At 34.3% G+C, this 20,406-nt stretch overlaps 3 protein-coding genes across 4 annotated transcripts in view; 2 read left to right on the top strand and 1 right to left on the bottom strand.

The window, feature by feature from the left end:
• The window catches only part of LOC146137095 (MOB kinase activator 2-like), a 51,666-nt gene extending 50,005 nt beyond the window's left edge, over positions 1–1,661 (bottom strand). Inside the window, exons 1-2 of one of the 2 annotated variants that reach the window (XM_083396017.1) lie at positions 1,386–1,661; positions 1,122–1,168 (exon numbers count right to left, since the gene is read on the bottom strand). In XM_083396017.1, coding sequence (XP_083252143.1) covers positions 1,122–1,144 — 23 coding nt within the window. In that variant the 5' untranslated portion in view covers positions 1,145–1,168; positions 1,386–1,661. Of the gene's footprint in view, positions 1–1,121; positions 1,169–1,385 lie in introns of those variants that run through there. The other variant, XM_083396018.1, reaches the window with a different exon arrangement.
• An 863-nt stretch (positions 1,662–2,524) lies between these two features.
• On the top strand, positions 2,525–4,884 carry LOC146137094 (cyclin-L1-like). Its single transcript, XM_083395135.1, has 2 exons — positions 2,525–2,731; positions 3,154–4,884. The coding sequence occupies exon 2, from the start codon at positions 3,154–3,156 to the stop codon at positions 4,540–4,542; it is 1,389 nt and encodes a 462-aa protein (XP_083251261.1). The 5' UTR covers positions 2,525–2,731; the 3' UTR covers positions 4,543–4,884.
• A 1,921-nt stretch (positions 4,885–6,805) lies between these two features.
• LOC146137093 (rho GTPase-activating protein 8-like) lies at positions 6,806–20,042 on the top strand. The gene is made up of 11 exons (XM_083395110.1): positions 6,806–6,973; positions 12,761–12,900; positions 13,218–13,312; positions 14,025–14,156; positions 14,774–14,959; positions 15,616–15,735; positions 16,238–16,311; positions 16,731–16,816; positions 17,319–17,430; positions 18,100–18,290; positions 18,651–20,042. The coding sequence occupies exons 1-11, from the start codon at positions 6,835–6,837 to the stop codon at positions 18,744–18,746; spliced, it is 1,371 nt and encodes a 456-aa protein (XP_083251236.1). The 5' UTR covers positions 6,806–6,834; the 3' UTR covers positions 18,747–20,042.
• Positions 20,043–20,406: the final 364 nt, after the last annotated feature.

Raw genomic sequence — 20,406 nt, 5'->3', positions numbered from 1 at the left:
ATTCAGTTCGAAAAAACGATAAAATTGGAATGCTAAATTCAAATTACATAATTGACATTACTTGTATTACTTACAATACAATACATAAGACATATACCTTACGTACATTGCATACGTTTCATATATTAGATTCATGTTTATGACGTGATATTATTACGTAGGAGTGATGAAACACTTTAAATGACGTTTCAACAATCTTGAAAACCCATTGGGTTACTTAAAAATACAACCATAGATCATGCATGCATTGCTTATATATTTGTAATAAAGCTTAACCAATTGTTATGTATTGATTAATTTATGGAGCCTGGTATTAACACTACAAGATATTCTAGCACTTTAACACTTTTACAGGCATTGGATTATGCCAATGTAATATTTTCTCAATTTGCAGAAAGCCTTTGGCTGCAAATGTAACGCACACTGTGTGTGTAAAACCATTCCTAGAACACTAGAATATATGTAATTTGACAATAAAATTGCAAACTGTTGAATAAAGCAAAGGTGCATGAAACAAGCCATAGTTGTTTGTATTGTATAAATATTTTTATACCAATTAATATGCATAAATATAAATGCCTGTTATACTGTATCCATTGGTATGGTTCGAGGCATAACAGACACAATTATGTGCCAAGTAGGAAAACAAGGAATTGCAATGCATCTATTGATTTATTGATTTTCCCTGTTTCACAGATCCATCCATTGATTTCACTGGAAATTGTGTGAGACTTTCTCTATTTAACGCTTGTACCAAGTTGTGTCAATGTAAATTAGTTTCTAGTGGATTCAACAACTTTGTTTACAGTTTATGCATTTATATATATATATCAAAAGATTATGAATAATTTATATTAAAAATATGTAAATAAATAAAAGTAGTATTGCTTTTATATACCAAACACAACAATTGCATGTGAACACTTATTGTTATCCTTTATATAAATTTAAAATACATGTTGTTTACATGTTCGAATAGCATTAACCAAACAAAACTTACAAACAGCATTTTACAAATAACATATTGTTGTTTATAGATCAACAAATTGTTTGATTAAACACCACAATATCATTTGGCAGTATTGCTATTGTATTACTATGGAAAAGCATGCTTTTCTTACCCCATTAACCATTCCATTTTCATAAAGTTGAGGCCCCCTTTCCAGAACTACAAAAAATAAAAAGCAAAAATAAAATAACACTTTAGCTTCTAAATGAAGATATACAGTATTGTGTTAACAATACAAATAACAAACATTTATGGCCAACCACATTTTCTGTGTATCATAAATTATCAATATTACCCAAATAATATATGATGTACTGAGTGCAGTTATTATGGTACACAAAATACAACTTCAACAGTTCAAGTTCAAATTTTAAACCTTAAGTTTAAATTCCAGAATGAAGCAGTAGAAAGCAAAACTTGAAGAACGATGACTTTGAGTGTAATTTAAACGTTAATGCATATCACACTTCAAGAGTCAATTGCAAAAAGGGCTGCTAGATGTTTATGTTGCAGTTAAACATATGCTAAAAAATATTTTATAATGAATGTTAGGACAAAGCTTTTATTAAAAATTCTAATATCATACTTTTGATTATTATGTTTTTCAAGTTATTTTAGCACATAATCAGAAGTAAAAAAACATAGCTTATATAACACAACAGTAAACAACGCTGGTCCAGAATCAAAGCACAGCTTTGAAACAATTATTAAAGCAATATTTGCGTTAGCTATTTAATCATATTGCTTAAAATACCCAAACCTGCACCCTAACCCAAATGATGTATGTTGTTGTACGATTCTAAGCCAGCGCCCAGTAAACAACATAGGTTTACTGCAAATAATATATATATTTATATAAACAAACTACAGAGACAAATACGAATCTATCACGAGCAGTTTTAATCATTTACGTCATACAATAATAAGTTATCCAAACGATGACTCATAACATTTAACAACTGCAGTAAGTGCAGAATTGTTTATTAAAAATGCTGCATTGGCAATATGCAACTGCATTTTCTTCCTTAAGCGATCACATTTTTGCGGTTACAATTAAAATACAGCTACAAGGAATTTAACCGGCTTGTTGGTTTCCTAACACACATCCCAGCTAGCATTCTTCCAAGGCCAACTCTCTGACAAAGGGACATTCCAAGTGACGTAATGCGGAAACATATCATTATGTTGAGATTACATTTTTGATCATTATTAATGATTAACGCCATGCTAGGAAAGGTTTCTTAATAAAATGGGCTTTAAAACGGGGGTTGAAATCTTAAAAATATAAGTCCAGTAAAAAACTCGGCAAAGGTTACGTAAAGTTGTGGTATTCAAGGTGGCACCATATTGCTATGACGTCATATCCTCATTCAACCGTAACAACGTTCGAACGTCAGGTGTAAGAAAAATATTTTTCTCCAAAGACAGTTCTATTTCTACCTTTTTCTATTCCACTATTACGTTGAACATACTTTTCAATATTTAAAATAGTAGAGTACAAATATATTTTGTATATTAAATCTTGTTGGATTGTAAAGAATATGTTTTAAGTTGTTAAAAGTTTTGTAATTAATAAAGAATTTTTAATAAGCAACTTGTGTTCTGTTCGCACCATCTTGAATTATTAACTTTCTGTAAAATTAGAAAAATAAACGCTTACTAAAAAAAACGATTTTGTTTGCATTATTACTCGTTGGCTACTGGTAGAATTGCTTTAACAAGGTAAACAATGCTAATAGTAACATGTTTAGTTGTAAAAAACGTTAAAATTCATCTAATGTAAAATAGATTCTAACTTTACATAATTTTACTGGCGCTAGTCTTAGAATTCTATCACATTTTCGTCCGGGGGTTTATATTGCTGGTTAACATTATTTGGATTGGGGTGGAAGTTAGCATTTGGGTTTAGGTGTGTCAAGCATTATTATGATTATATTTATTCACCTATATTTTTTCTTTCTTTAAATTTCTTTAATGACAACTCGTTTCGTTATTGTAAAACAAAGTGGTAGGATTCTAGACCAGCGCCCATACTTTTTTTTTTTACTTAGCCATAACAGATTAAATTTAGCAAGTAAAGTCTTAATTTTAAGATATTATCTGTTATACAAAGTGTTAATGTTGTTTTTTATATTTGTTTGCAGATGATCATGGAAGCCCCGGCTCCGAAGCAGGAATATGCAGGGGTCCAACTGACCCTGGAGAACTGTTTATTCCCGGAGGAAATGCTCACTCCGACTCCTTCGAGTAAAGATGGACTGGACGAATTGGCCGAACAAGATTTACGACTGTTCGGTTGCGAAGCAATTCAAATCGCCGGCATCATGCTGCGCTTGCCACAGGTCGCTATGGCAACTGCGCAGGTCCTGTTTCACCGATTCTTCTTCGTGAAGTCGTTCGTTAAGTTCAAGATGGAGGAGGCGGCGATGGCTTGTATTTGGCTCGCTTCGAAAGTTGAGGAAGCACCACGGAGAGTTCGAGACGTCCTGAACGTGTTTCACTACATGAAGGAACGAAAGAAGAAGGTGAGCTCTCCGGCACCGCTACAGCTCGACGGAAACTATGTTTCGCTGAAGAGCAACGTCATTAAACTGGAGAAGAAGCTGCTCAAAGAGCTGGGATTTTGCGTCCACGTCAAACACCCCCACAAAATAATCGTCATCTACTTGCAGCAGTTGGATATGGAAAGAAATCTTGACCTTGTCCAAACTTCCTGGAACTATATGAACGATTCCCTGCGGAGCACTGTCTTTGTCAAGTACAGACCTGAAACGATTGCATGTGCGTGTATTTATATGGCCGCCAGGGTGTTACAGGTGCCTTTGCCAAACCAACCGCACTGGTTTTACCTGTTTAATGCCACTGAGGAAGAAATACAGAAGATATCCGCTGAGATTCTTCAGGTGTATCACCGCAAAAGAGTTTCATTGGATGAACTGGACACCAAACTTGAAGCTTGTCGACAGAAACTGCGCGATGAAAGAATTAAAGCTCGAGAAGCAGCAACAGCTGCGGCTGAAGCTGAGAACGCGGGATCCATGTCGGACAGCGCTGCTTCTCCTAAAGATAAAAAGTCAGATGAAAAGGCTTCTTCAAAACATGATGACAACCGTGATGAGTCAAAGAGAAAGAGCAGTCAAAAGTCGGAACAAAGTTCATCGGCAAATTCCAGCAAACATCAAAGGTCATCTTCAATTCCTCATCACTCCAAATATGATAATGAGGATTCAGGAAGACACCGATCTCCGCACAGACACAGTCGTCCCAAGTCAAGGCCGAGCAGTAGCAGTCGAAACAAACCACCACCGGAATTTGACTTGCCGAAATCGTACAGTTCGTACGATGGTGACGACAGCCACAAAAGTAAGTCGTCATCGAAGAGTCGCGATCACAAGCGATCTTACCACAGAAGTTCAGGTGGAAGTCACAAGCGAAACAAACACGAACACGTCAGTCGCAGCAGTTCGCCTCCTGAAAAGTCTCACAAATCGTCGCACAAGAAACACAGCAAGCACAAGCATGCACACGAGTAAATCTCAAACAATGTTGTGTATGTTTCAATTTCACTCTGCTCTAAAAATGCGTTTTGTTGGTAGAACTTGTGTTTAATTGTTTTGCAATAACTGGGAATGATTTCGCAACATAATCTCCACCATGGTTTATGTTTTATTTGATGTACCATAATATTTTTTTGAAAGCATTTTAAATCTCCGGCAATATTGCCAGTGTTTTAGATTCATATGTATGGATTTTTCTATATACTTTTCTTGTGGAACTGTATGCTAAAGCTGGAGACTTAATTTTATCACACTGCCTTTTTTCGTTAGACTTTCAATTGAAACATTGTCAATATGTGAATCACAAAAATAAACCAAATTTAATGACAGCATTAGGTACAGACAAATGGCGTATGGGTTTAACATTTCCAGCAGTGTCACTGTATTGGCAGTTGTTGACAATATATAGGTAAGGCTTCAGAAAGTTTTTTATCAGTTCAGACCATCTTTTGTTGCAAATGTATAGTGCTATAAAAGCTGTTTCACACTAGACGCGTCTAGCGTTAACGTAAAACGTTTTTAAAACTTTCGGTTGCGGAAAAGTTGAAATATTTCAACTTGGACGCTTTCGGTTGGAAGCGAAGAACGCGTATGTGTGAACTGGACGACGTCAGCCGTAACGCTAGACGTTAACTCGTCTAGTGTGAACCAGCCTTAATAGCAAGCAACTTTCATTTATGGTTTGTTCGGATTAATAGAGAATGTTTGTGTGGGATGTAGATCAACGTTACAAAAACGCCTAGAAACGTTTATCTATTTTGCTAGTTTTAAAGACTAAAGGCTGGTTCACATTAGACGCGTTAACGGCAAGCGTCTGGCGTCTGACGTCGTCCAGTTCACACATAACGCGTTGCAAGCGTTAACGGCAAATTTCCTCGCTTCTAACCGAAAGCGTCAAAGTTGAAATATTTCAACTTTTGCGCAGGCAGGATCAGCTTGCTTTTCAGTATAAGCAGCATTTAACCCCGTAGTTCGCACAGATTTAAATGGTACATGAATTATTTTTCCCTTATTTTTGTAATTTTTTTATTGTAAATTAAAGGGTCACTATTACAAAAAAACAAATAAGATTCGTCAGGTAACGGAGTTTACGAACCACTGCTGTAGTATATGATGTTAAAAATGAATAAAGAGAGTTGTTGGAAACGTTCAAAATGATACCTACTTCCGTATGGGCTTTAAAATTCTTACTGCTCTGGTATAAAGTTTAAAAAACATAAAAGTGAGCTAACACTTCATTTGAAAAGACAGTGCTTTGCGCGTTTTTACAACGTAGAACCTCTATTTACTTTGTCTGGTATTTCCAAAATGAATTGACCCTAGATGGCGTGCCGCACACATTATATCTTTTAAAACATCGGCAAAAGTAATGAAACTATTATTTGGTTTATTTCAGAATACGCATTTAGTTTACAAGTTAAGAAGTGGAAGAAATGTACTTTTATAATTAGAACGGACTTAGAAAGGTAAACATTAGCACGTTTTATGATTCGTCGTCCAAAGTGATTTAGCTTGTTTACATAGCGGAAGAAGAAGTGACGTAACCAGCAGCATACACTTTTGACGACGCACAGCAGAAGTTAGTTACTCTACAGTTTCACTAATCTAATCTGTTATGTTATATGATCGAAGCCTATCGGTGCCGAGATGCTAATAACTTTTACAAATAGCAAAAATCAGGCCACCTTTTACTAGCACAGCCTTATACTCTGTGTTAGTTTTTTTTAGCCCACCTTGCTAACTTTGGATAGAGCTTGGCTGTTTAGGTTAGCAAGTAGACCCAAACATGTCCATATCATTGTATATTAAATAATCTTATTAAAGAAAATATTCACATAAAATCTGACAATCTTGGGCGCTGGTCTAGAATCCTACCGCAGTTCTAAAATCAACGCACAAAATTTGAGTTAGGGTGCGGGTTAACGTTCGGGTGTGTGTGGGTCAAGTATTATTATATTCTTTGTTTAATAATAATACTTGACCCACCTTAACCCAAACGCTAACCCAAATGGTGTTTCGTTGTGGTAGGATTCTAGACCAGCGCCCAATCTTGTACTATCCTGCTAAAGCATTACTCTTTTTCCGTTTTTAATAGTGTATTATATTGTAACTTTTTTTCCTAATATGTACTTTGTTTACATTTCCTTAAAAATTCTGTACTTTATTAATAATAAATGAATATTCACAATGCAGAACTTTAGTCTATAAAATGTTCATATTTCAGTTTTCAGTTGTTGAATAAAATAAAAAAGTTCTGTAAGTTTGGCGATGGCAGATTCTGACGGACTTTTGGTTGATGTTGATGGAGATGTTTCTCAAGGAACCCAGTTCTACTCGTCGAAAGATGAACAAAATGAAGATGTTGCCATGGCAGCTCAACTCGAAGAAGAAGCCAAGAAAAATCAAGGTTTGTTTCACACAACCCTAAAATAAATTGCTGTTGGTAGTTTTTAGAGGTTTTTTTGCTTCATACCTTAAATAATTGTGTGCTTTTGTTTGATAATTAGTGATATTTTATATGTATTTTTGGCACTGTAATATTTTTCTTTTCTGTGTTATTATTTTGCAAAGAATAAACCTAAGAATAAAAGGTCCTTTTATTACAACCAGACTTGCCTAAACAGTATTTAGAAAGCTATTTTGGAATTTGTCATAGAAATAATCTAAAAAGTAGGTATCATTTTCAATCTTTTAAATATCTCTTTATTAATTTTTAACAAGGCACTGGTCCTATGTATATATGCTAATTTGTCCGACTGCAGACAGTCCTAAATGTATTAACTGATTATATTAGGGCTTCAGTTCCAAAAAATCTTCAACAATTTTAATTTGAAACACATTTAGGTCAGATTATTCATGTTTTTGTCACTAAAAACTGAAGTTAATATTCTTGCAGGGATCCTACAGAGTCTTTCAATGTATTTTATGTTAAGTTTAGCTTACATTTTTATATAATGCCATAGGAAAACCTTTTTTTAAGTCATTTGTTATTGTGTCTGTAGAATCATTTTGTAAAATATAATATTTTTAATTTGATTTATTATGTGTTTGATATCCAACTTTCACCATTGTGATAGCCCCAATAAATAAATATATAACTTGACATATTTGAAGGAATCTGTCAAAACCAAACAAAACCTACTTCCCTCAATAAACCACACCCATAAGTCAAACACAGCCGGGTTGCTTTCTGTATTATATTTATTTTTTATCGACCTTGTTAGTGTAAAGAAATGAAAAGGAATTTTTTTACTGAGAGTTTTTTAAAACCATACAATTTGTATGAAATTTTGCTTCAAATTTACCACAAAGTTGAAGTAAAACTACATGTTCCTACCCAGAATGTATATGTATCCTAGATAATAATATAAGTTGATGTTTTTGTTCATATTTATGTAATGTAATTTAATTGTAGCAATGAGCATTAAAAGGCTTGAAATATTAGTTGTTTCCCCTACGAAAACATAGAATTTTTACCATGCTCATTTTGAATCTTGTTTTTATTGGTCTGATTGAATAGAGTTAAACATCTATTGTGTATTGAAATGTCAAAACGTATTTGTGGAATGGAATTTTATATTAAAATGTAGGTTGCATGAACGGCTTCTGTGATGAATGTAATTATTGGCATATGGATCCACAAAATCAATATCAATTTCCGTATATAGCACCTGTTGAAATCTTAATGTCAAACATACGTTCTTTTGAAATTAAATCCCCAAAATCCATATTAGCGCACCAAGGTATCCTATAGCTTTAAAACGCGATCGCCCGTTAAATTGGAATGACAACGAAGGCAAATAAAGCCTCGCAAATGCAGAATGTGATTGCTCAGCGCTTCAGTTTAGCAATTTAGCAGACACGGAAGTCAGTCGATTCAAACTTGTAAGCTAATCAGGAACTCCGGCCTTCCACGTTGAACCGAACATCGATCGAACAATAAGTGGCTTTTGAAACGGCCACTTCAAAAACGGTCGGCTCGAAAACGGATAAAAGGAGCCGGCCGTTTTAAAGGGACGCTTAAAGACCAACTATTGACTTTAAAAGGACATCCCCGTTGTAAGATCGACGTTAGAATAACGTCGGAATAAAACACAGTTCGGAATAAGATAAAAATAGAACTAATACCTAAAAGTCATAATACCGTTTAAATCGGAATAAGATCTAAAATCGTCGGATTAAGACCTAAATAGACGGAATAAGACCTAAATAGACGGAATAAGACCTTAATGGTCAGAATAAGACCTAGATACAACATTTCACATAACCATAAACCCTTTGTAGGTTTTATTGCGTTTCCCTAGTTAGGAGTGATAACACTGTTAGAATTGCCGTGGCGTGAAATAATGATGTGACTACCTGGAAAAACGGAAATTTATCTGCAAAACGCATAGCTCTGTTATAACACAATTGTTTAAAAACTCTATTTGCTGTTCAAAGTTCCTAACCTTAGCGACCTTTTCTAATCGTATGCAATACTAGAAGTCCACAAAAGCTCCGATTTAGCTAAAGCCGACGATGTACTTGATACTGCAACAGTGTTACAAGGGTGTAGCTTGGTATAGGTTAGTTAAATGTCGGTTTGACAACAAGCAATGCATTGCCTTTGCAAAGACCGAATTTAGACGAATCTTTGTAACACGCCGTTTTTGTTCAATTCTAAATATCGGGTGGCACTCTACAAAGACAAAATATATTGGAATCTTGACAAACTTTTAGTCTGAAGGACTTTGGCCTGATGAAGCACGGTTGTGCGAAAGCTTGTAAATATTTCAACCCATTTGTCTTTATACAGTGCCACCTGATTACCCGGTATAAACAAAGTTATTGCCACAGGACACGTTTGTCGATTGAAATATCTAACGAACTGATTCCGCTGCAATATACGTCGATGTGTTTGCTTGTACACAAGTTAGACCGTGTTCGTTCGTTTTTGTTCATGCCTCAAATTAAGGATGAAATATTCGCTTTAAAATGTATAAGACTCACTTCAAAGTATAAAACTACAAAGTATAAAACTACAAAGTATAAAAGTATAACCCGCGAACCGCGCTAGTCTATTCGACTATTTTGCGACGTCAAAGTTTTTAAATGTTATTCTACTAGGAAGAGTAATTTCAATAATTATTTAAAAGTTGAAAATATATTTTTTTGCGAAATTTCTCCCCGTATAACCACGTACTAAAAAAAACGACATAAATACACCTGTCGATTTATTGGATTAAAACTGCGCCAATCACCTTCAGCGTATTTAGTTGCTGGCAAACTCCTACTGAATTATTCAACGCCAGTTTGCAGTTATTTGTGCAAAAACTCTGTAACCCATTAGCTGTATCTTTACACCAGTTACCCTACGGAACCCTTTGCTATATTTTTAACGAAATCGCACTGATAACTGCTAGATAGATTTTAGGCTACACCGCCATGCTTTATAGAATAATTATTGAGTTTTAGTTGCGGGTTTTGTAACGCAGCGTAATAACTTAACTGCTGATTTACTGAAGTTCGGAAAATCATTGTTTTTTTCTTAATTGATAACATACAATATATGCAGGCCAGTTGGAATAGCGGATTCGGATTAACAAACATAGGCATTAGAAATGTTGTTGTCGGGTTATAACAGAACTGTTATATGGGGCTCGTTGTTTAAATTGTAATATTTTTCAGCTTACATTGCTGTATCGAGCCGAAAATCATGTTAACAGCGAAACAAAAGTCGATAAAATGTATTTTTTCAATAAAATCAATATAATGGTATATTTATTATTACAAATATCAGACCAACATAGAGGTTCAGTTCCGCATACTTTCGGTGTAGAATGAATGTGTAGTTTTTATCATTACATATAATTTACCGCGCTTACTTGGCTGTAGTTCACACAAATTCTCGACTCATCCGACTAAAAAAGGTGTTAATACTCCTGTCGAAAGTGTTCGCAATATGCGCTTGTGGGTATTTACAAAGATATCTGTGTTCTGCGTTCCACTATCGGCGCCAAAAATAGCCTAATTACATCAAACTCTGCTATTTAGCGTGATCTTGTCTTGTGCGATTTAATGTGTTTTGAAAAACCTGTATTTCTCTCTTGTAAAACCGGTCCTAATGTGCCAAGAACGTCTCACCACCAAACAGACCGTCAGACCGCGTATCGCCTCAGCAAAGAACAAGCTGTTTTCACTCTGTCGTGGTCAGTCAGTCGTAACGCCGTAAGTCGGTCGTCGAGAAATATCAGACGTCACAATCGTCTCCAGATAGGACGTGTGTGGCGTAACAATGCTTTCTGTTGTTGATTTTTTTAAACGATGCACACCTTTCGTGTGTTGTGTTACAGAAAGACTAGGCTTTACTAAAAAATAAGAGTAACGACACAAAATATGTCGAAAGCAGTGCGAATGTTTACATAGTGCCATTTAAATTGTGGCTAGCACCCTTTTCGATTGGTCTCATCGAGCAGTTTAAGCTTTTTTTGATGTTTTTATTAAAAAAGGTGCCAGAACCAATCAATTAGCTGTAAAACTATCCACTAAGTCTTCCTAATATTTTTTTTCCTATTGTATCCTTTTGAACGATCTACGAGAAATGTTGGCTATCAATGCTCAGCGTTCAATGTATGCTATTGTTTGTCGCGTTGTTATGTACAAAGGCTAGAAATGTGTTGGGTCTGCGCTCGAATTACTCTGCTACTATAGCTGTACTTAGCAAGGTGACTGTTGTAATAATGTGTTTAGCCTTGCTCAACCCTCTTTTGATCGCACGATTATAAACACGATTTTGTGGAACTTTGTTTTAATCTGGATTAAGGTTTTAAAGAACCGGGGACCTGTTAATATGGTAAAGTTTAAGTGTTGGATTTACGTTGCGTGTTGTTTAAGCACACATTGTCTTAGCAACATTGTCTTAGCACAACTGTTTGGTTGACAATAGCTGTAACACAATTGCTAAAGTGAAAGCTATTTCAATAATGGACCGGTGGGCTTTTATTATTGTAGTCATAGCATTGTTACTTGGTTATAAGCCTAATTGAACCCTGTTTTGTATACTACACCGAAAAGCCATCGCAGACTCGCCGAATCTGTCGAACACATATGTTTGTGTGTGTCTTTCACTGTTTTGTATAGTAATGCTTTATGGTGTTTTAGAGTTCTTTATAGCTGTTTGAATTAGCTTGGGCTGATTAAAGACTTTAATGCAATATGCTTTCAGTTAGTTAATAGCTACAGTGCTACTGCTTTGGTAAACCACAAGGATTTTGTTAAAAGTTTTATGGATTTCCGGTTAGGATGAAGCCAAAATGGGAGTTTGTTGCACCAAAAGCTCTTCAGTTGTACCACTTGGTAATTTAGATTGGAATTGTGTTTAAATAAATTTGCCACCAACAATTTATAATGATGTTTTGTGTGTATATTGGTCTCAAAAAGGAAATGACATGAAATTTAAAAAATGATGCTAGAATAAAATAACAATGTTCGAAGCTTTTAAATAGCTACCAGGGTTAAATATTATTTAACATAACTAAAACTGTATCTGAAGATATTTTTTGTACTGGTTTAATATAAACCACTTTGAAGACACAAGCAAAAACACTAAACAGTGCCAGAGCTTCCATGAAATTCAACTTGCCTGGAGTGTTTACTTTTTATGCATTATTCATATTTATAAACTGTTGCTACCAGCATAGTAATACAAATGAAAAAACAGCTACTCTGGTAATGGAGCTTTTTTTTATTTGTATTATTCATATTTCTCTGCTGTTTCAGTTGCTTTGTTAATCACCTGTAATAAAAGAGCCTATCACAGCTGTCTGGTCTTTAAAATGTTAATGCACAGTGTTTTTGAGCAACTTAAATACTATTTAAATTTTTTTAAACCGTCGCTCAAAATATATGTCCTATTTTCTTTTAGTACAGCAAAATGAGCAATTAGGCTTATAGTTGTGGACCCTCTAATTGATTCAAAAGAAGAACAAAATTAAGATAATAGAAGCTTGTGGAAAAATATTTAGTGATGGATTAACAGCCTCTTACAAACTTTATCGCAACATACAGCCTCCTGTAACTATAGCAACGAATCAGCAGTTAATTCCTAAATAAAATAGATGCGGTTCTTAGTTGTCACTGATTTTAAAAAACATGTTCATGTAAAAATCTGGTTATAGTACCGTGTTAAAATCTTAAATAATATTTTTTTTGTTAGATTTCAACGGCAGCCATGGATTTGTGAACAGTGCAACTGGAGACAACCACGGAGATGAGATGACAAAAGGTGCCTGGATGGACACGGAGGCCAATGCAATCGCCGAGTTTCAAGATGTGGCTAAACACGGCATTGTGGAGGTAAAAAAGGCAACTTCACCTTTAAGTATACAATGGTGAATAGAAGCAATATTTTTATGTCACCATTATTAAGTTTTTCTATAAAACACAGCAAAAAAATAAATTTTTAAGGAGATGCACAGATTTAAATCTAGCAAAACAATAAATTTTGATAAAAAAATTGTATCTGTTGCCATTTGAAAATATTGTAAAAATAGGAAGCAGTATTTTAAAGCCTCACAGCTTGATCACAGAATACACATTATGTATTGTGTATATGTCTGTTTAGTTGCTATGAGCAACTTAGGTCCCACATGTTGATTGAGGTGTATATGTAGGTGTCAGGTGTGGATGTTAACGGACGACCTGTCATCGTGGTGAGCGCTTCAAAACTTCCTCCAACCAAAGAACTCGACCAAAAAAAGCTTTTAAGGTAAGCTACATAAGTGGCATATATGTCTGGGAATTTATTAGAGATTGACCGATTTCACTTTTTTGGACTGATTCTTTGAACTGGTGTTTTATGTTTTTGCTAAGTAAATCCAGAAACCGATAACCGTTTTTTAGATGACTGAGATACAGTAATATTTTAGGTTTATATTTAGTTGAACATAAATGTAAATTGCAATCAGTTCAACTACCTTTTCATTTATACTTTGGCTTTCTTTCTTAATTTACACGATCTATTTACTATAAAAATAAAAGCAAATCACAAATTCGAAAGAAATTAAAAACTAGGAGTTTTTAATTTTTTTGAGGGAAAAGCTATATCATTTTTCATAGTAACATTTCAGTAAAACTATTCAACTAAATTTACAGATGCAGTTATATCAGTAGGAATGAACTACAACTGATATAACAATTTATCTTTACATTTTAAAATGCTATTTTATTGACTTCCAGGAGCAATTTTCGTTCCAGGAGCAATTTAACTTTTCCTATGTTTAGCAAACATTAGGTCAGCAACATATAAACGCAAGAAATGTTACTATATATATTAAAATCGTGTTTGGTGTAATTAAAAAAATCTGAAAATATATTTAACCCAGAGCAAATGATTGTTTTGAGTAACTTACTATTGTAAAGATATATTAAATTACCAAAAGTTGTGTAGCAAGTTTTCTTTACGAACTTTTTATTTGCAGGTACCTAAAGTTTTCTCTTGACAAATATGTGGAATCGGACTACAGCGTGGTTTATCTTCACTACGGTCTAAACAGCACAAATAAACCATCATTCGCGTGGATCAGAGAAGCATATAAAGAGTTTGACAGAAAGTAAGTACATCTGTGACTGTCTTTCACACAATTTTAGTATGAAAATACCAATGTTCTGGACAGAAGTTTTGAACTTTATTTTATCCTAAAACAGTTGATGTCAAATTGAACACATACAAATAGTAAAAACCTATAAAGATAGAGTTAGCTGCACCCAGCAACATGTCAATAGATAGAAATCGCTCTCAGAGCTAGTAAAACCCTATGTTTAAATAAGGTAGCATATACAATTATACATATTATGTGAATGTAGTGGAAATAAGATTTTTTCTCTTTTAGGCATCCTTGCAACATAGGTGTAACTGAAAATGTGAGACGAAATACAACTCGCTATATATATATATATTATATATATATTTTTTTTTTTTTAATTAATTTTACATAAGGCCTAGAGATTACAGAGGTTGAAAAAACATTTATACATTAAAAGATACATACACAATGCGTACAACAACTGTGATCTAGCCATTCTGAAGTCGTTTTTAAACATTGATAACAGCTTCCTAGTAACACTCATTCTTCGTCAGACCAACCAAATTGATCATTTAAGGACCATGCAAGCCAGGGTAGAACAAGTAATGGTAATTTTGCATTAATTTCCATTTTATCCATTCAAGGTACAAGAAAAATCTGAAGAAGCTTTATATTGTTCACCCGACCTTGTTCATAAGAGCATTGCTGAATGTACTCAAGCCTATAATAAGCATAAAGTTTGGTCGAAAGATAGAGTATGTCAATTACCTCCACGACTTGCAAGATTATGTTAATGTTGACCAACTGCCTATACCTGAAGATGTGCGCAGGTACGTTTAATTGTTCTCTGCAGAACAAGCATAAGTTTGACGATTTTAAAACTAAAGTGGCAAATGAAACTAGTTTGGTATCTTGTCAATCTTAAACATGTTTGAACAAATTTGTCATTGGAAAATAAAATGTTGTTTTTTGTTTAAAAGCCTATTTTAAAACATGTGCACACCCGTCCAATAATATTTTTTTTTAAAACACAAAAATTGGGTTCTTTACCATTATAAATGGAGGAATGTCAGTGTGTTATAATCATGCTTTAAACCCTGTTTTTTAAAGGCAATGTTTGTCCTGTCATAAATCATTGTTTTTATTGACTTAAAAGCGTTTAAACAAAAACTTAAAAGCTCTAGCAATGTTTTTGTTTAAACAATTTTTAGTGTCAACATTTTATGTTCTGTGTCTAATTTGACAAAAACGAAACTATTTAGTCAAAACAAAATATTATAAAAAAAAACCTTTTTCATGCATTTTATTACCCTATAGTTGTTTTGGTAGCATATGTATACATTACAAATATGTGAATGCAAATGAAATGTTTTTAACTTTTTGCAATATAAGATAATTTAATGATTGTCAATGTCTTGCTTGTTCCTTTTTTTATTTCATTTAATATTTTGGTTTGTTTAGTTAATAAGTTGCTTGTTATCTCCAGACACGACAGGGAATTGTCGTCGAAGAACTTTAAGGCTGGAACTCGACCGAGAGATGCTTCGGACAGCGACAAACCAGTGGAACATCTGCCGACTCAACAATTTAAAGTTTCACTAAGCTTGTAAGTTGTTTGTATATTATTTCTGTAATTATTTTTCTTGTAATTTTTTGTTGTAAGGTAATCTTCAACTGCGTAGTTTTTTTGTGAATATTTTATGTTTTAAACTCAGCTTGGCTTTGGGTAACAAATGATATGAACCTGTGAAAATATTGATCCTAAAGGAACAAAATGCAAAAGAAAAACAACTAAATGTGCATTCTTTTCCAAACCTTATTTGAAGCATTTTGCAACAAATTTTAATTTAATGATTACCACGTATTCATTTTCTCATTTTTTTATAAAACCATTTTTTAAGGCAGTTCTGGTTGATTTATGATCATACCAACGTAAAAATCCCACTTTCGTGATTAATAACATTATTATGTTGTTGTCCAACCAAACGTTCAAATGTTCGAAACATTCAAAATGCTAACTACTTCTGTATGGGCTTTGATATTCCTACCACGCCTTACTACAACCCCCAACATTTATGTTCTAAAATAAAGCATTGTTTTATTTACAGTTTGAAGGAGAACAACCCAGGCTTACCTGTTCCTAAAGTTATGATGGAGACCATTGCTTATTTAACAGAAAATGGTAAACTTTTTTGAATATGTGTTATACTTTTTTTTAACTAAATTGACTGTAATTTTGTTTTAAATGTACACTATATTCCTATTCAACTAACATATTTTGTATTGTAAAGCATAAAAACTTGTGTCACTGTTATTGTAATATAACTGAATCGTAGGTAAACTATGCACGGATCTCTAATGTAGCTTAAACCAATGCCAAAGCCAAAAAGGGCGAGTAAATCGTCATTACCTTGATAAAGACAGTTCGTTACGTACTTGCATTATCATCAGTTAATGTGACTGAAATCTATCCAAATTAATCGCTCAATAATGATAAACTTTACTTTAAAATTTCCACCAGCCAATGTAGAACTGTATCAAGTGCTCATTGTGTGTCAAACAGGTGTGTTCAACTTGTAAACAAGGAACTTTATGTTGTAGGTTTGGAAACTGTTGGTATATTTCGTCGTTCCGCTTCAGCGCTCGCAATAAAGGAAGTTCAAGCTCTCTACAACGCCGGCACTCCTGTACGTATTATCATAGCAGTGCCGCCTTATAGAAATCTTAACCATTTGTCTAACACCCTTATTTAGTGACCCAAACAGAATAATAAAGGTTATAAAAAAGATCTAAAACAACTTTATTCAAGAAGAGCAGATACTATAGTTTCGCAAAATGTTTGCGTTTTCAACAATCATAAGTTCGTTAAAATACTTAATAATAATATTTTTGTTTTATCATCCTGTTTAGTAATTAAGATGTTTTTTTTTTCGGTTTATCAAAATTTGCTTTACCCCAAGTTGTTAACAAATTAATTTTGATAAATTTATCTTTAAAGGTAGAAGTCACTGCTTTTGGCGGCAAATCATCGCTGAAATTACTTAAATAAGTTATCGGATCGGCACCGATACCGCTCTAGTATCGGACGAGTACCGATACTACCACTCCGATCCGATATTATTGGACATCCATAGTTTAAACTTAATGTTTTTTGTGTATTTTTTAACCAAGTGTTACATTTGTTTGCAGGTCTTGTTTGAAGACCCCCACTTAGCGGCAGTAACACTCAAGACATTTCTTCGTCAATTACCAGAACCTCTACTCACATACCAACTGTACGAGTACATACTCAACATTAACCGTAAGTTTATAACAGGGGCTACCTTTACAAATACCATTTTTTCAAATTCCTTCTTGTGGGCATATTAAGGTACTAGTTCGGTAAGGCCACAATGGCCACGTCACATTTTGACCCACTTATCAAATATACAAGTGCAATCCACCCTTAATATCACATTGTTCAGGCCTACTTCAAACAATTTAAACACTTGTCCAGTTTGTGTAATTGGTTCCCAAACTAACATAAGTTTTAGCACACAAAACCCATTCGAATTAAACACCATGATGTAAAATTATATTTTGTTTAACTTTACCCAAACCAATAAAATTGCATCTTTGCACTTAATATAGGTTTCTTTGTACGAAAGGCAATGTTAGGTCTGGTAACAATAAATAAAAAATGTTTAGTGAGTGTACAACATAATAAAAATCTTCTTTAGCCGTGACTGGTTTCTGACCAATGTCGTTTTGGATGAATATTTGAGTCTTCGGTATTATAAATTACTAGAAATATTTTTTCGTTAAATGCGAAACAACTTACACCGTTAATCCACACCGAATATTAGAGTTTTAGTTGTTACCATAGCGTCCCATATTTTTGTGCTTTAATATTTACACACTTTGTCCAGCTTTAGCGCTTGATTTTAATTAAAATGGCTTTTTTTTATTTGATCTTTGCTTGACCTTGTAGACGTTGAACCCGACACTCGAGTTCGGGTTGTTTCATCTCTGCTTCAAAAGCTTCCACGTGACAACTACGCGGCGCTAAAGTACCTGCTCGACTTCCTGGTCAAGGTCACCTCGAGGTCAGAGGTCAACAAGATGACCGCTAGTAACCTCTCCGTGGTGTTCGGGCCAAACCTGGTGTGGTCAAGCGATGAGGTCAGTGAACAGAAATTGTTCTAATCATGATAACAATTACGTCCCACCTTTTATAAGTGATACTTTGATTTAGTTGTCAGTCGCATTAACTAAAGATGATACAAGTTTATTAAGATGATGTCGATCTACTCGACTTTTTTGACTTTGCAATTCATACTTGTTCATAATATGAAAGTTTTTACACGAATCTCGTTTATATTTACCCATAGTTTTTTATTTTGCCTCTTAGACCCTGAAGGTTCCATTTTTTACCTCATAATTAATTTTTTTACCCTTAAGTCGGATATTCCAGCCAATTGTACACTTTTTCTGCATTGTTACGTCACGCCGAATAAATAAGCATATTTTATGACGTCACAGGTTGCGTCATTGGTTGCCATGTCACCGATCAACAACTTCACGTTGATGCTGCTTCAGCATTACGATCAGCTCTTCGCCGAAGATTCAGAGTGTTGATGACGTCGACAACATTTTTATGACGTCACTGACGGTTTTGTGCATTTCCATGATGTCATAAACTGTTCCAAACGTTTGATGACGTAACTCGGTGGATTTTAAAGCGGTTCGATTTTGTTAATGTGTGTTGCCGACTAAAGGGCATTTTATTTTTATTACGTCACTGTGTCAGCTGTATGACGTCACAACGCCTAAATCGAGCGAACATCCACTGAAGTGTTTCCCCAATGTCAAACCAACCTGGTGAAGTTTAGCAAATAAATGGGCAACTTACTGTAATATTTGATGAAAAAGCATTCGAAAACCAATTCTAACTTAAAATTTTCAAGAATCAAAAATAGAAGTTCATTTTTTATAGTTTTCCGCATTTTTATTATTGTTGTGGTTAAACATCAAAAATGTTCTTTAAAAATGAGGTATTTTTTGAACTGTTCGCCTCTAAAAAGTCGATCCAAGTGCAATCTACAAACGGCCGTATATTTCCGGATTTTCTTCACTGTGTGTATTTCTTGTTCTTGTGTATCGCAACGAACCACTCATGCGGTTAAACTTTTGCGTCATTTGAATTATTTCCCGCGCATTGATCACGTGGTTGTAGCCTCGCAACAGCCTTAACCCTGCTGGCGAGGGTTTTTGCAGAAATCATTTTTTAGGTTGTGGCGAATTGTTTACCGCGGAAAACGTGTAGTTTCTATGTTAGTGCGCTGTTTTCAATTATGCTTTTTATATTTAAAGTTCTAGAGTTTGAACTGCGGCAACTTTTATTTTCTGCTGGTCATAATTATTTGTGCTTAGCTTTTTTGCGGAGTTTGGTGGCCAATTACTTTGTAAGTTTCTAGCAGGGGTCGAAGTTCAATTCGTACCAGAACGTATGGGCATTTTATTAAGATCACAAAGTTACGTCATAATGGGATGTTTAAAATAAGTAACTTTAGGAAACACGAGATTATCGTTCGAGTTTGAATACATTCAAGCAAATGCCCTAGTAAATTTTTTTACCGGTACGGCGTATCTGCAAAACCTATTTTACCGAACGCCTTCCGGACCGTTCCAGCTTAATTTAAACGACTGTGGCGCAATCAAGATTTTTTTTAAACAAACAACCTTAAATAAATAAACGCGCGTATCAACTGACTGGTAGCGCTTTTAAACGTGCTAGAAATGGATTAAAAACGTTTACCCCGCTATAGCTGATAAAATATTAATATTTAGTTTGTGTTTTGTTCGATTCACACTACTATCCTTATATATTTATAGAGGCGGCCTTGACAGGAAATGTTGCTGCATAAATTCACTAAATCTGTTTTGCTTTATGGGATTCAACAACATTTTTGTATCAATCAAGGAACTTTTTATGATTTATCATCCATTTCTACACTTGTTCATTTTGCTCGGAACAATATAAGCAAGGTTATCATTTTATGCTTTGTTGATCAGTTACTTCACGCTTAATAAATGTCCATTCAAACGGTATCAGCTACATTTTATTTGAAATATTGCGTAGATTAAAATACTAATGTTGGCACTTGGCTTGTCTTGATTCTTATATATTAATTCAGTGTCTAAATATGGAAAATGTATAGATTTATACCCAGTTCTTACTTTACTTGGTGGTGATCTCATTGAATGTTTTCAATGTTCGTGTTTTATGGTTGTCTAA

This window comes from Ascidiella aspersa, chromosome 8 (assembly GCF_963924565.1).
Source record: "Ascidiella aspersa chromosome 8, kaAscAspe10.2, whole genome shotgun sequence".
In the NCBI taxonomy this organism is placed as follows: Eukaryota; Metazoa; Chordata; class Ascidiacea; order Phlebobranchia; family Ascidiidae; genus Ascidiella; species Ascidiella aspersa.
This window is presented reverse-complemented; position numbering and strand designations above follow the sequence as displayed.

What these genes read in the sequence shown, in the direction of transcription:
- LOC146137094 (XM_083395135.1), top strand. Translation starts at nt 3,154, where the DNA reads ATGATCATGGAAGCCCCGGCTCCGAAGCAGGAATATGCAGGGGTCCAA.
- LOC146137093 (XM_083395110.1), top strand. Translation starts at nt 6,835, where the DNA reads ATGGCAGATTCTGACGGACTTTTGGTTGATGTTGATGGAGATGTTTCT. An exon ending in AGAAGCCAAGAAAAATCAAG is followed by an intron (nt 6,974 to 12,760) that starts GTTTGTTTCACA and finishes TTTTTTTGTTAG; the next exon opens with ATTTCAACGGCAGCCATGGA. An exon ending in GTACATACTCAACATTAACC is followed by an intron (nt 17,431 to 18,099) that starts GTAAGTTTATAA and finishes TTGACCTTGTAG; the next exon opens with ACGTTGAACCCGACACTCGA.